Source organism: Phymastichus coffea, unplaced genomic scaffold, assembly GCF_024137745.1.
Source record: "Phymastichus coffea isolate CEN01 unplaced genomic scaffold, Cenicafe_Pcof_1.1 PCOF00094, whole genome shotgun sequence".
NCBI classification, from domain to species: domain Eukaryota; kingdom Metazoa; phylum Arthropoda; class Insecta; order Hymenoptera; family Eulophidae; genus Phymastichus; species Phymastichus coffea.
Genome location: NW_026706905.1, coordinates 769,631 through 785,573, shown reverse-complemented (window position 1 = coordinate 785,573; position 15,943 = coordinate 769,631). Strand labels below are relative to the sequence as shown.

General features: G+C 40.2%; 1 protein-coding gene across 10 annotated transcripts in view; it reads left to right on the top strand.

Moving 5' to 3' along the window:
* Positions 1-15,943, top strand: part of LOC131669486 (ataxin-2 homolog) — a 40,875-nt gene that overhangs the window by 12,116 nt on the left and 12,816 nt on the right. For 3 of the 10 annotated variants that reach the window (XM_058944387.1, XM_058944381.1, XM_058944377.1), the window contains exons 2-9: positions 2,206-2,634; positions 2,693-2,834; positions 3,511-3,525; positions 8,696-8,841; positions 9,438-9,535; positions 10,483-10,695; positions 13,494-13,646; positions 15,495-15,635. In XM_058944387.1, the coding sequence (XP_058800370.1) occupies positions 2,586-2,634; positions 2,693-2,834; positions 3,511-3,525; positions 8,696-8,841; positions 9,438-9,535; positions 10,483-10,695; positions 13,494-13,646; positions 15,495-15,635 (957 nt within the window). In that variant the 5' untranslated portion in view covers positions 2,206-2,585. Of the gene's footprint in view, positions 1-1,397; positions 1,453-1,532; positions 1,567-2,205; positions 2,635-2,692; positions 2,835-3,510; positions 3,526-8,695; positions 8,842-9,437; positions 9,536-10,482; positions 10,696-11,497; positions 11,502-13,493; positions 13,647-15,494; positions 15,636-15,943 lie in introns of those variants that run through there. The other 7 variants (XM_058944378.1, XM_058944385.1, XM_058944380.1 and 4 more) reach the window with 7 other exon arrangements.

Genomic DNA, 15,943 nt, shown 5'->3' with positions numbered 1-15,943 from the left:
TAATATTATTTAGGTGTTTTAGCTTTGCGTGGTTTTCCCTTTACAAAAATTCCGTAGAATTTGAACAGCTCTTTATTCGCACGGATTATCCATATTAAAAAAATGCAAAATACAATATTGGCTGCTGGCAATATTTGCAAGGGAGAAAACGCATCCTTATATACATAACGTACTGGTGAAATGAATTGATAATGAGAAAATAAATTTGTTCCTTGGGTACCGAAGCTGGCCTAATTGTTGAAAGGTCTGCGGATTTAAAGTTCTTATCGAGCGCTGTGAAAAATGAAAAGCCCTTTTCATGGGTATTATAAAGTTGTTAAGGACGAGTCTGCCATTAGGATTGGCGGGGGGAAACTAGAATCCGTGATCGGAATTTCGTGAATAAATGTCGAGAAAGCAGCTTTGTACAACCGATATTTCCTTATTTGGAGCTTGAAATGCTTGAATGAGGATACTTCGCAAGAAAGTTGAGCGGCAAGGGACCGCCAGATAATTAGCTCATTTAATGTGCGTTACGTTGGAGTGCGCATGTGTACATTGGATGGAGAGTTCATACTCATGCGAGTGTTCGTTAGTGTGTATCTGAAATGAGCTAGATTATCTGTAGCGCCCTCTTGTGCCTGAGCTTTCTTCCGACGGAACGTGGTCACTGACTGACTTTGATTCCAACTAAATGCGCAGCTTCACATTATTTCTGCAATCGCTTTTCATCAGCAGCCTAAAATTTCTCATAGAAAATTGAGCGATATGAAAATTCTCGGCCGTCGCGCCGTCACGACAGTTTAATAACTTATGCAGGTTTTACACAGTCAAAGCACGTTACTTGCATTAATATTCTTTACTCATTGCATCATAAGAGCCATTGATACAACGACTCGTTCATCGTTACGATTCTCGTTGTAATATTGATAAAAAAGCAAGTCTGTGCTAGTTTCGTATCGAAATAAACAGACGAGCTGAGTCTACGATAAGCAGGTACTGAATAAATCAGAAAATCAATGAGGAACATTGTGTACGAAACAAGTAGCGCACTGTTTTCTTACACTTCAATCTGAGAATTGATGGAGTGACAGTTGCAAAATACGTAGTTAAAAGAAAGTTGTCCAGACATAATCTAATAATGCAATCGTGAGGCGTGTCATTAGGCTGTGCATTTGATTTGTTTATTTTTTGAAGCATTTACTTGGAACGTCTTGCCGCTGCGTCGGCAATAAAGCAAGTATACATCTGCGTCGTCTTTTTTTTCCTTTACACCTTTTTTTGGTACATTACTCCGCCGACGGTTGGCTTACGTAGTCTATATTAAAGCTGGCCAACGAGGAGCAGATTTCGTTATAGCTGCGCGAAAGCTCCACCAACTTAGAAGCAGCTCAACATAAACCTCGGGCGCGTCAGTATTTTCGTTGGCCGCGACCGAGCAAAAGCTGCGCAAACGTCCGCTCATTTGAAGATGTAAGATGGAATCGTGTCTTTCTTAACTCTTTTGTTTTCATAACTGTGTTGAATGGATTTTAACGTTAGTTGAATTTCAGATAAAGTAAGGTGATAATAAGTAAACAAAGTCTCGTAAGTATACACCAAACCGTCGTATCGTGAAAATGATTTAGATGGCCCAGTCCGTTTCGTTATCTGATCGTGTGATTCTCGAGTAAAACACTTGTGCTTTGACGTGGAAGACGAAGGCGTTTGAAAATGAGCAAAGAGAGAATCGGAATGTTTTTAACGAGTTTTTTTGTTGCACGTGACACGAGTGGAAGCGGTCGGCAGCTTCCGCTTGTGAATGTTTTGCATCTGTGAGTAGCAGTGCGAATGCATTGATTTGCCAGTTATCGGGCCACGAGCGTGCCTCGGTGTCTAGAGTAACGTTAAAACGAGTAATATCTGTTTGGCATTGTTCCATCGCGACGAATGCAGGAGAGGAGAGGAGGAGAGGAGCTTGCGGCCTGATAATAATCACTGAAAAATGAGGCGAAAGACGAAAGTAAAAGGAGAGAGAGAGATGGGGGGAGGGGGGGGTCTTGGAAAAGCTCGTTTGCAATGGAATCGGCGACGAGTCGGACAAAAGGCAAAATGATAATTAATGGGCAAAGTAAAGAAAGCAGCGAGAGAGGAGACAAGTGGGAGAGGAGAGAGGAGTGGGAAGAGCGCGTCGCGGCATGAAAGGCATCGCGGCCGGCTAAAGTGGGCTTTTTGTTATCTTTTCAGCTGGGAGAGCGAGCGACTGCGCTGCAGCGGCCATGAGTAAAGAGGCGGACGACTTTGTTTAGGATGAAGGTGATGCGCGCACGGGGATCGGTCGTCCCTGGCGAGGAGCTGGCCGAAGGTCAGCCGTGAAACGAAGGCATCGCGTCGTCGGGGAGCGTCGCTCGCGGATTCGGCCGGCTGGGCGTTGCGCGGCATGGACAGAGTGGGCGCGGGCGGCTGCTGGAGTGGGTTACTCGGATGCTGAATCGGGAGGCGCTGGATGTGGGCCGGCGCGAGGCTGAGCCCGCGAGCCGAGCCAAGCCGAGCTAATTAGCCAAGAGCCAGCGTGCGAGGCGCGCCGGAGCGAACGCGGCCCAGCCACGGTCCGCCGAATTGGCGGCATGGTCCTTTGGGCCACCATACTGATCCTGCAGGGAGCTAGTCTCGTCGGTGAGTATCGGCCGAGCCGCGGAGGCGCCGCCAAGCTGACGCGAGCTTTCATCCGCAGGCTCTACGGCAGGGATTCCCGGCGTGCCGGAAAATATCACCGTGATGTTTCTCAATCCGACGACGGTCCGTGTCTCCTGGAGCACCAGCCAGCTCGAGCAGGTGGACAAGTACGACGTGACTTACAAGCCAACGGATGCCAGGTGCGTCATTACCGTGTCGACCAAGCTTCACACGCATTCTTTTTCTGACTTTCTGACCTTTCTCTTAAGCTCTCCACTCACGACTAAGCTACAAGTTTTCTCAATGAACGCATCGATCTTGTCAATGTTATAGAGGGCAATCCTTTTCAGCCATTATACTTATCCAATTGCCGAATGTTCTGCCTCACTCAGCTTTACTCAATTTTATTTACAGGACTATGTACATTCCCGTCTCTGTTCGTCCCGTAGGCATCCATATGCGACTTGTTTTTCCCATTTCGAATTCTATCTCTGTACATCTTGCTGCTCGTTCTGCGAAAATACCTTCACTTACTTTCTTTGTGTGTCCGTTCGAGTTTTGGCCGCAAACAATGCGTAGAATAGCAGGCCGCCGCGTCGACAAACTGCACAACCGTGCGCCGGGCTGCAGTCGACTGATCGCACCAAAGACCACGCGATGCTTGTAGCTTGTTAACCAATTATTTAAGCATACCGAGCTGTGCTCAGGACCAAGCTGTAGTCGTGCAGCTGCGTCTTAATTTCCACTCCTCGCAGGCGCCGCGGCTTTCCGAGTATTTTCTTAAAATAGCCTGTATCACACGTATAAATATAAAGCCTCCTCACTGTCAAGTTGCAACATTAACGAAGATTCTTTTACTTCTCTTGCGGCGAGAAGGAGCCATAATAGCAGGTACATGGTCCTTTTATCTTCGAACAATAAATTTTTTTTTTCTTACCAATAATTATCATCATCGCTGAAATATGACAATGCACGATTTCAATTATTCATTGGAGCAACTTTAGAACGGTTTTCATGCCTTGTCTAAATATGAACATTAATTTTGACAATAGTACATGCCGATCTAGTCTATAGGCCAAGAGTCACGCATCTGAAAAACGCGTGATGCCCTCTCGCTATTGATTGATTTTTACATTACAAAGTAGACTCGAAGCCACTGATGATTGGAATTGATGATTGGATTCGATTTTATACACTAGATCTTAACTTCGGACTAAAACTTGCCAATGCTCTAACGAAACTTCTTACTACATATATTTTCACTTTTGTTCTCGTCAGTTTTTTTGCCAATGTTTAGACATGCATGATTCAAACCAACTTTACAACTTGGCTTTGGTTCGTAAAGTAGAGCTTAGAATCTGCCATGAATGAGCAATACGCGATTCAAAGAATAGAAGTGAGTACCACCGTTCTGCAAACGGTTTCAATGTCTACTGAAAAGCTCTCTTTCGCGCGATTCATTGCACATTCCGCAAGCCGTTTTTAATCAAATTGCAAGTTCCGATATTGTTATTAGCCATCTGCCTTTGAAGATTGTTCAACGGCAATATTACGAAACAGTCAACGAATCGCTATACCGGCAATAAATTAAAAGTGCCTCGGATTTCGAATCAACCAGTTTATGTGAAAGCCCGCTTTGCATAAATATAGCCTTACTGTTACGGTTTATTATCGTCAAGTATTTCTAACACTCACTTTATCTTTCTGGATCGTTGAAGCTCAGTTGTAGGATTATAGTCTCACTTAATGTCTTAACATAGGCAAGGCAGTAAATTAACTCATAACTTTGCAATATTTTCCTTTTCACTTGTACTTTGTCGATCAATAACACACTTAATACTACTATCTCTTTTTATTCTATCTCAAGATAACTTGGCATTCATTTTATGTTTTCTCATGGAATAGCTCGGCTATAGTATTGCAATCGCGTACAAGCCAATAATGCTAGATGCGTATTCCGTTATTCTTTTACTTTATTGCTTACTAAAGATTTTCAAATTTTTTCACTAATGAAATTGCAGTTATAAAATATTGTTTGTAATGAAAATTATCAATGGCTAAAATTTCAAACAAATCGTGCAATCAATATTCCTGAATTTGTTGGCTGGTATTTTATTAAAAAATTTCATATGCATTTGCATATTTTAATTGGATATGACGCATGGAAAATAATGAGTTCACATTGCGTCTCGCCATAATAAAATATGCATTCAACTTAATAATTGTGATTAACGTGCCGCTATAATATTATAGTCGTAGATGCAGCTCTGTTTTATTGTTTCGTCTCGCTAAAAGATAAATATTTAGTTAGCTAATCTGTCGTTCGTCGATGTTCTTCGAATGTTTATTACTTGCTAGTTACGCTGATCTGTTTTATATTTCTAATCGTTAATATTAATCTATTCTTACGGATGTTTTGCATTTTTTCCTTTCTATCTTGACTGAAGAAAGATTTCATCTATAATGCATTGAAAATGAAAAGTATTTAAATATCAATTCGGTTGCATAACAAATTCTACAATTCTTCTTAGCTGCTCGAATTCTTTTCTATTATTTTTTTCTATAAATTTTTTTCTATTTAGCACGCTTTGTGTTTGTGGTTCTTTTCGATAATGACATAGATTCAATTTAAATAGTTTACCGGAGTGCTGCCTTATTGAGTTTAGTGCTCAAAGGATAGCAGAGCAAAATTGACATTATTACAGTTTTTCAGTAAGAATTTGTTAAATAATGTGTGCAATTAAAAAGTCTCCCTTGGTCAGTTAATTTTGGTTTCCCTTGTCAATATTGCTCTTTTCGTTTCCCATTCGATTATGTAATAATAAATTATTCAGTCAAAATATATAACACTTTCCATGTTTTGGTCGTTCGCAAGAGTTTTACATAATTTAAATATGAAAATGTTCAAGTTATTTGTGAAAATATACATGTTCACTAATATTCGTTGAAGACTTAATTGAAAACTAAGAGTTTTAATGTGTGCAAAACACTATATGTAAGAATAAATGCTCGTTGGCTCTTAATCAATCAGATTTAGTTTCGTAAATAATTACTATGATGTGTTTCAATTTCACATAGTCAGACAATTATCGCACAATATAATTTTTAGTGTATATCTGCACAGTTACAAAAAATAGCTAGACTTTATCGATTTACGTGAGATAAATAAGCAAACTTCCAATGCTGTAATTGTTTCGTTGTATTCACCAGGCGAAGTGTCTCGTTTTTGGACTTGCTAATTTTTCAAATAATTGCGTCCAATTTAGCGTAGCCGCTGTGTATAATAAAAAAGCTTGTAATAAAAAAGTTTTTGCGAGCACTTTCAAAGAACTTAACGAGATACTTTGCGCTGTAAAAAGCTTGCTAGAAGAATAGTTCCAAGCAAAGAAGAGTGTGCGAAGCATGCGTTAAATAAAGCAGATGGATTTTTCATAGTTTGTCAAAGTTGCATTATACGTGCAAAGTTCAATGGTTTGATTAAAAAAAAAGCCTCGAGACATATTTCAATATTTCTCAGTTTCCTGAGATAGATATTACTTGCAAGCGCGCGAGCCTTTGATCAATGGATTTTATTAAGTCCAAGCCATAGCGTGCTCATTGCGGTAACTGCTGTTTCCCTATTAGAAAAAAATTGGAATTTAAAATGAAAGGATAATGAGAAGAGTGGAATGAAGAGAGAAGGAGAAAGTGGGAGGGAGGGATAAAAGTATTGATCAACTAGCTGGAATTTTGAGATCTTTAACAAAGTATCGATTCACAATGAAATTTTACGACAAAGTAGCACCGGTATCCTATATATATATACTTCTGGCGACGATCGATTTGTCAAGAATGATGAGTATACGCGTACAAAGGCACCTGTGCCGTTAGAAAACTATGACAATCCAGAACGAAGTCGATGCAAACTGTTTGTTGAGCATGCAACGTATCGCAATGACTAGTATAAAAACACTTTTGAGAGTCGCTGTCGAGAGCTCTGAATAAAGATGCCTCGAGTCAATCGAGGAATTTCAATTGATAAGAGGAAAACACGAATGATTGCGCAACAAGACGGTTTTCGAGTTTTCACGACTGTTTACGCTTGCGGTTTGTTAGCTTATTTTCTTTGAATCAGCCTCGCGTGCTCCCTCCAATGTATACTTTCAAAACAGGCGTACGTCTACTTTCCACGGTTAATTTAGCTCGACCTCTGTGCGCACTTTTCTTTCGATAAGAATATCGCAATTTCTAGTCTGGCATACGAATTCCCGCGCGCGTATCGTACGACCAGGTGTCCACGCACGGTACACACTCTCATTGGTTTGCGATAGCATTATGCAGTTTGCGACCCGGAGGGGATTGCATGGAAGGCCAATTTCTCGTATGAAATGGCTTTATCAAATGCTGGTACATGTCGCGCGGCGTGTTTGTCAATGGCTCGCGCTTCGATAAGATTCCCTTCTCTCGTTACGCCATTGAGCTGTTCAAGCGTATTTCTGTCTGATTTACAAAAGCTGCGACGGCGCTCTGTTACGGCAGCTTCGTTACCGCGCACGGACTTCGAGCTGGCTTCGCCTTCATTTTCAAACTCGGATTTTATTTCATTAGGCAATATAAACAAAGTATGGTTGCTACAAAACCCGTAGACAAATTTTATCCAACCGATAACATTTTGACATTTGTTTTCCTATCTTAAAATCAGTCATTGAGATTCAGTATTACTATTGGTTGATGATACATTAGAGTGCCAACAGAGTGCCAACAGTTTTATTTTATTATACCTTAAAATATCTGCGTTATTCGCGTCGAAATAATGCAGACTTATATTCCAGTATGTATTACTGTGCAATTTCCGTTGAAAGAGACATAAAGAGAATAGAGTGAGAACATATTTTAAAAATTTTTGTGTTTGATCGCTGTTCTCGCTTCCCATATTTTTGTCTTAGTTGAAAATAAAAGAAAACAACTTTTGACATTTCGTTAATGACTAAAGCATTTGCGGAATATTCGAGTTGACATGCAGAAGAATTGAACAAAGTAATTTGATATTGAACTCACTTGACTCTGTATCTATACAAGGCATTATTATGAAAAAAAAATTGTTCAAAAGTCAATTTAATTTTAGTGTGCAACGTTGTGTAGACAGGTTATATGCAAAAATTGATCACGGCATGCAAGATCTTTTAGTTTGCAAGGACAATGTTAAGCCTAAAAGTTTGACTGCTTGAGTAAGATATGCGTATAATTGCTGACCAAGTAAAAGCAAGAGTTGCACGAAATATCATCTGATCGATATCGTGTGCATAGTGTACGATACTGTATAGTGCACACATCGCTATGCGACATATTCAACGATGCATTGATAGATCACGCTGCAAGGAATGGGCAAAAAATAAAAATATAATAGCATAATTGATATAAAAACATACCTTTGCAGATATATTGATTTAAATAATGAATTAATGCCCGTTAATCGTAAGAATGCCTGTAATATCATAATAAATTCTAAATACAACAAAACATCAGAGCTGCTACCGAAAGTAGAAATAATAAGCTGAAAAAGTTCATATTAACGGTATCGTAGTTCAGTCATTTATCAATTTGCCAACTTATGCATGCAACTTTTTATCTAGCATACGAACTTTTACAAACAACCGTCTGTGAAAGTTGAATTAAAAACTGGACTAACAAGCGTCGAACTACCAGGCGTGAATGATTCTGTCAAAATACAATGTTTGGACACGCTCAAACTCGCGAATTCGGTCGAAATTTTTCCAGTGAATCCATTTGACAATATTTGACTACTGTTCTCTGTCAACAATGTACGGATCGCGGAGTACCGAATAAAGCTTCTCAAAATGTTGATAAGTTTTTCGTCTTTTCTTTCTGTTAAAGAATGAACTTGCATGCAACGTCAGATTCGCACATCAAAAGCATTGCTATAGTCCAAATTGTTGTAGGATCAAAGGCTCGTGCGCAGATTTTGTATACAGCAGTAGAAGGAAACGAGAAAGATGTTTGCGAGTTGATGAAAACGAAACGGACGTGTAAGAAAAATAGAATCACAACGAAAGGTGGTTAGTTACAGGGTGGTAGCTGTCGTTGCGGGTAATAGCGAAGCAGTTACTTTGAGTAATCTGCGGGCGGATACTCAATATCAGCTGGTTGTCACTGCCGTCAAAGGCGGCAAAAAGCTCCGAAGTCGGCCAATTGTCTTCCGTACACTTGGTAAGACACATTTTTCAACCGTTTCCTGCAATCGAGTGGAGTAAGCACTCAAATGCACCTGTACATAATAACACTCAGTGTAATCAAAAATCCTTTCAGCTTCCATTAATTTCACGACGTTTCGTCTATTTGCATGTCGACAATACGAAAGATCTGTTTTCTTCTTTTATTAAATCATAAGTTTAGACACAATATTATCACAAGCACGGGCGAATTTTGTAATGTAGCATTTCTTAAATCAAAATCTTGCTTACATTTAAAATCAATTTCTATTCAAAAGTCGAAATGTTGAAAACTTTGCATATAATTACATGTCCAAATCTGAGATTTTACGAATTAACTCGACACCAACTGTGCATACATAACATGTTTATAATGCCTGTTCTGGTGTGCATTTTATAGCTTGAACTCTAACGTAATCCAATAAACCTTATTTCCGTTTTTTTTATTCATAAAGGTAATTATAATATTTTACAACTTACTCGAGGGTACTGAAATGCTGTTAGAACACTAAACGAATGTTTCTGACACGTGCACTTTCAATAAGTAGAGATTGTAAAATATTATTCATAGAAAATATTAACATCATTTGGCAGAACCTCCAAAGACATCTTTTCTAGATGATTCTACTACGAAAGGACCTCCAACTATTCCACCTCCGCCATATGCTCAGCAGCCTCAGACTCATATTCAAGTAAGTAACACGATAAGGTTTTTCATTATATTGCTAATAGTATAACTTTGGTGAATTCTTAATTGAAAAAAAGCAAATGTAAGCGAGACTCTTGCGTGAGCGAAAGTTCGTGAACCGTCATTGTATTATCGCTAATGTTAACTTAAACATTCCGACGGGCTTAGTTAAGGCGAAGGTTGGTGAATTCTATAATTTTCTATAATTCAACAGTTTGTCATACTTTATATCAATACTCAACAATGACATAGTTTTATTAGATAAAATATATGTTGTCGTTAATTGAATATACGGAACGTTATGATTTACGTCAATAATATTGAATGAAAACTTGATACAGAAGGGCAATACATAATGCGCGAACTACACCTTTTACGATACCTCTTTATTGTTAAAAGCACGCAAAACAAAGTGTCCAATGAGAGTTGAATTGATGTACAATGGTCATGCAAATAACCGTGCATTATTTAATAAATAAAGTGTCGATTTGAACCTCGTATTTATTTATTGATTGATCGAGCGTCAAAAATACTGTTGAATTTGCGTAATAATATTAAAAAACATTGATTTAGTAGACATTCATTGCGATTTTTAACAGATCGAATTAGGTTTCTACAAAAGCTCGGCTCGGACTCGACACGAAGCTTCAAATTTTGGAGCCATAGAGTGGCCCGAACTGATGAGATATTCCGCGCACAAAGTCTAAAGAATCACGTTAATTGAACCTTCAAATCAACCTAAATATTCGAGTTTTCGAGCTCGCCAAACAATATGACCTCGTTCTGTTAAGTTGCAATTAAAACGATGTATGACCGTTCTCGAAATATTTAGAAAAAATGTGTAAGCTGGAAGACTCGAGTGTACTGGAGGCTCGTTTAATAAAAATGTCGGAAGATTCGGGAATAAGAAGCCGAAGTTGCGGATGAAGTAACGAGACTGCTACTTTGCAGATCCGAGGCGTAGAGATTGGCTTGGTATTACTAGCTCTGGTGATCTGGGTGGGTGCGATCGCGCTGTTCTTCAATCGCTGGGGCAAAATTCGCATGCTGTTGCCGTACCAGCCGGACTACAAGTCAGAGCAGCTGAAGGTGCCCGGAACTGGAGTCTGCGCTTCGGCCGACGCCGCCTACACTCACAGCTCTTCGCAGCACGCTTGCTCCCAGGTAATTTATCTGTCGCGCCCTCTATTACGTATTGATGATTTTAATCATCCGAGCAGACGGCTGCGCCAGTGCTTCGCCAACAAATCAGTGAAGTTGTTATTGCGTCTCGCTTTTTTCTCATTTGTTTCCGATACCGCCCGTACCGCTTTTTTTTTTTTTTTTTTTCAGAATCGCGTCGTTATAAAAACTTATCTTGATCCAAGTGGCTAGTCTTCATTCGAGATATCAAACGTCTTAGCTCTTCCAATATTTCCAATAAAAAACGACTTTCTGAAATGACGCAGAACGAACATCGCGATAACGTAGTCTACAATGCTCGCCGATTAATATGCATCAAAGATTTATTTCAAAAAATCTTGTGGAATCTTATTGGAATACGTGCAAACTTAGTAAGTCATAATATAAAAGCAAAATGTTGAATCGCGTATCAGAGCTACCTGCAATTCACATAACTTATTCTGATAACATTTGAATTATCTCGGTTACGTTAGCGTTTTACTAATTTTGAGAGAAAGAGAGATAACAACCACTCAGCAGCCCTTCGTATAGTTGATAGATTTTTACAAATGAGTCCATGATACTGAAGACTATTGAAATAACTATACTCTTGGCTATAGGTACACTTTCAACGTATCACCACTCGTCAGGTTTAACTTTCGTCAAGCATGTACGCGTGTAAGAAAGTCAAATTTAAATTGATAATGATTAGTCGGAGTCATAGTGAACGTAAAGTTTCATTGATTTGAAGATGACAGTGAACCTTAATTTTGAGCGTTTACGGAAGATTGCGCGATTCCAATAGGTTTGTATTTTTTTACGTAGTCGGCTGTGATCGATAATTTACTCGTATGTCACGTCCTATTATTTGATGACATATCGACTTGGATGATGATTGTAATTCAAGTGTAAAATAATGGAGCACGGCAAAGTGAGATTTGTAACGTCTAAGGATTGCAATTGGAAAAGGCTATCGAAAGGCAATAAGGCGTATGAATTGCAATTAGTTGACTGTAATATTTGTACGAGTTATGGCGTCGTAAGGATTGAATAGCCGGTCGGAGAATGAATTTGCCTGGTTTGGCAGAGGATGATCGTAAATTGGTAGGTCGATGGCGAGGTAATTAATGTTTCGGAGACGGGCGACGCGCAACCGTAAATTTTCGTTAAGTTTATTTTGCATCACTCGCAACATATAGGCGTGAGCGACGGAAGCGCTACAGCACCATAGATCAGCCCAACGATTTGAACACCGTTAGATATAGTGCGTACGCCGCTTTTACAAAGCTTTACGCGAGCAAGCGCGGCCACTGAGACTTACGTGCGTACTTTCTGCCATTTGTTCTCGTCACTCGTAAGCGGAATTGGCGCCGAGTATGGCCAAGCAAGGGAAACAAACGGCAGACAGTGCCAAATAGCACTGATATTTTTGAGCTTCTCATAAGATCACGACACGCCGTGCTTCGAAGGACGATCCGTTGAAAGATACTATTTTGACGTAGACGCCGGAAGGAAATGTTACTGGCTGAGTAACACTTTCTTGGTGGCTGAATAGCAAACGTTCGGATGAGATATAGTCGCTGAAGTAGACGACCAAGCAAAGCAAATGAAACTGAATGAGCGAGTCGGTGATGATGTGTTATGTGACTATGGATAAAGGTAATGACTACATTGTCGGATATGGTGATGCAGTGCGGGGGAGGGGGTTGCTGCGTATTGGAGCAGTGCTTTCAATACCCTAGGAGATCACGTCAACCACGCGACTGCGGCTGCCAGTTTGCTCTTCTACACAGGGCCGACATCGCGTGACCATCGGTATCATTTATTTTCCCATTACAACACCTGCAAATTTTACTGATTTCTTTCCTCTGATATGACTGATTTTCTTGGTTATTATTGCTGTGTTATTCGCTGCCCAGCGATCACTGTTCTCATTTTTCTCACGCGACTATGCGGCTTTCACCTCAACTCTTACTGTTATTACTTCCCAATCGAGCGTAAAGGGGTAAATTTGATCTTTATCCTGCAGTTTTCACTTGATGATCCCGCTCGCACCGGAACGCTCCTCCGCTTGTCAATGTTTTCCTTGGCCAAGGCAACCGACCGACTATCGATATTCCAAGAGTATGTATGACCTCCGTGCAGCGAGCTCGACCCCTTTGCGCTCATCGGCACCGAACGCACAGATTCCCTCGTTGCCGTTTACACGTTCCGCAATCTCGAGAGAGCGCTATTCTCGCCTATTCTCGCGTCGCCAGTCTCGTACCAGAGAACAATGCCAAGTGGAAAGTCCATTCTTATCTCCGGCGATACGGGCGAAAAGCAAGTGGCCGCGTATTTTTCCCCGTGGCTTTTTTTCTTTGCGCGCGAAACAAGCCAACGCGTAGACGGCAATAGGCAGCGACGAGGGCGCGTGTACGCAATGAAAACGTCCGACGTCATTCAATTATTAGTGAATCACGGCGAGTCCGTTTGCCAACGCACCGCTTTCCAGCAAGGGAATGCATAAACGGTCGCTTGGTTGCTCCGAGCTTTGTAAAAACAGCTGATCTTTAGGCCACTGCCCTGTTCGTTATCTCACAATTGTCACTCAGCTATTACTCCAAGCTGGCTATTGGGTTCTACTTTATTGCACGCGCAACACGGCTGCAAACAATTTCAAGCAAATCTGTCGAATAGGGTACTACATCGAGCTTGAGAAATGCAAGCGCGATGTAGCTACAGAGCGTTGAGAATACAAGAAAAGCATCGAGTTTGCTGCTGAGCTTTTGTCAAGCTGTAATTCTCTTGTGAAACTCCAGAACCAACCCGAAGCTCGCGCATTTTGCACTCTTTCTGCACCATACTCGTCAATCGAGTCACGAGTGTCTCGGGTAACGACTCAAATAGCACGCAGTAGGACACAATCCTCGCAGGGTACGGCGCTGCTACACTCGGATACCAGCGCTCAGCAGGTCCGTCTCTTTCTCTGCACGATGCAACCACGTCTACTCACTGCCAACCGCAACCACACACTCATACTTACTTACTCTCTACTCTTTCTCTATTCTCATTACTTTCTAGATGCTTTCTTACTCTATTCTTCTGCCAACACACCTATCCGCGACGGCACGCGTCGGGCATTCAGTCACGCCACATTCAACTTGCACACCTCGGTGCTGCACACTTTGCTGCCTTGCGTTGCTCAACAATGTGCAAATGCGCTTTCCAGTAGATGCTTGCCACCACGTTAACGGATCTAAGGCACTGCCACGATATTGCACACTTTTCCGCCAGATCACCCACACGACTTTGCGCTTTCACTCTGTTCTTCCCTTTCCTTGACAATGCATAGGCCAGAACAGAAATGTCACGCGTTCATTGTTATTTTTACCACCTCTAGAGCAGCAGCAAACGTCAAGTCAATGCATTTCAACTGAAGATTATTTTTTTGCAAAATATTACGACGCTCCAAGTTTTGCTACATAGATATAATGCAAGCGGCTTCACACCACTCTTACAGTGTAAACAAAATTTTAACAGCTTCGCCACCAATATATATATATATATATATATATATATATATATATAATATTAGTTTTATCTTTCATATGCATTGCAAAAATAATTGTAGTTTATAAGATATTTGCATATCTGTAGCACATATATACAAACTTTGATATTTTATAACATTTTACTTTGAACATTGTGATACAATTTGTATATTTGCTTAGTTGATAAGTTTGAGTGAACAATTAGATGTAGGAATAAATGAATGAGGAGTATTTGAACGAATTTTAAAATGGACTCGAGAAAAATAATTGATTGCATTAATTAACGAGTCTGTACACTGGAAAAAATCCTCTTGTTACAGGAAGATGCATATCCTCTTGCCATACAGCATTTTGTCTTCCTACAAGTGGATTTATTCGAAATTACTGTTCCCTTGTTATAAGAGGATCGTTTTTTTCAGTGCCGTTGCTGTATAGCTATTAAGCTTATAAAATTATTGCGTAGTGATTTAGCCAAGGCATTCCAAATTATTTTGTTGTATTTTAATAGTGTAACAGTTGTACAAATATATATTTTCACGAAAGATATTATAAATTAGAAATAGAATAAGAAGCTTTGTCAAGTTCTTTCCCGCGTGACATGCTGAGTAGATGTACAAGTATGCGTTGATGACAAGCACCTCTTTGCTCCATGATTATTCTTTGATGGAGCAAGACTAGGATTCAATGGATCGATAAGAAATACCTTTAGCTTCGTAGTTTGCAATCAAATGATTTTGTGCAACCGCTTTGTCAGAAACAAGATGAACAATACGGTCTCAAGTGCACCTTAGAAATCAATCAATAACAAACAAAAAGCGCGACACATTTGTTTTATTTACGTATATGCCAGCTTAATTTGTTACTTAATTATGTTTTGGCGTGAAGCGGCTTCGCAAAATTAAGCAGTACTGCTTTAGTGTGAATTACACATCGAAAAGTATTTGTCCCAATTTCGCTTCATTAAAGAATGATCGAGGAGCAAAGGATCGCACGTTTTCAACGGGTATGCCTATATCTACGTAAATTTGCCGAAGCCAGCGGCTTGAAAAAATGATTCCTTGCAATGTAAGTATTGTCTTTTAGAAAAGGCATTCGAGTCAAATGCAATTAAAATACTTTGAAAATGAAGGAACGCGTGAATGAGTGCGTGAGAAAGAAAAATAGAGGGAGAAAGAAAGAGAGAAAGTGAAATATTAAAATGCCTTCACAAATTGGTTTCTAGGTATAGATCCGTGGTTTTTTACACGTGAAACTCGATAAAATTTTCAGCATCTGCACTGGTCGAACCATCACGTGGACTCCGTGGATAGCGGCGGCGGCGGCGGTGGCGGCGGCGGTGGCTTCAACTGGCCAAAGACCGCCCGACCGCGTGTTAATAGCGCTATCGACGTAGCTGGATTCTTGTCGCAAGTAAGTTTTTCTCATTTCATGTCTGGTATTAGTTTCACTCAACGTGTAAAAGAATTTGGGTAGAAAGTACACAACTGTTATTGTAGAATACAATGTAGATAGTAAAATTATCGTAGCTTTGTAGACGAAAGCTTGAAACGTAAGAAACTGGATTAAAAATAAAATGCTATATCCTATATACACGGCAAACCCTCTTATCCTCTCTTGACATACAGTCGGCAACAAGGAAAAAAAGGACATTACTACCAACACTCGGCAAAACATTCCTAGAACATTTGAACCCAATGCACAATGCTCGGGTACTTTTC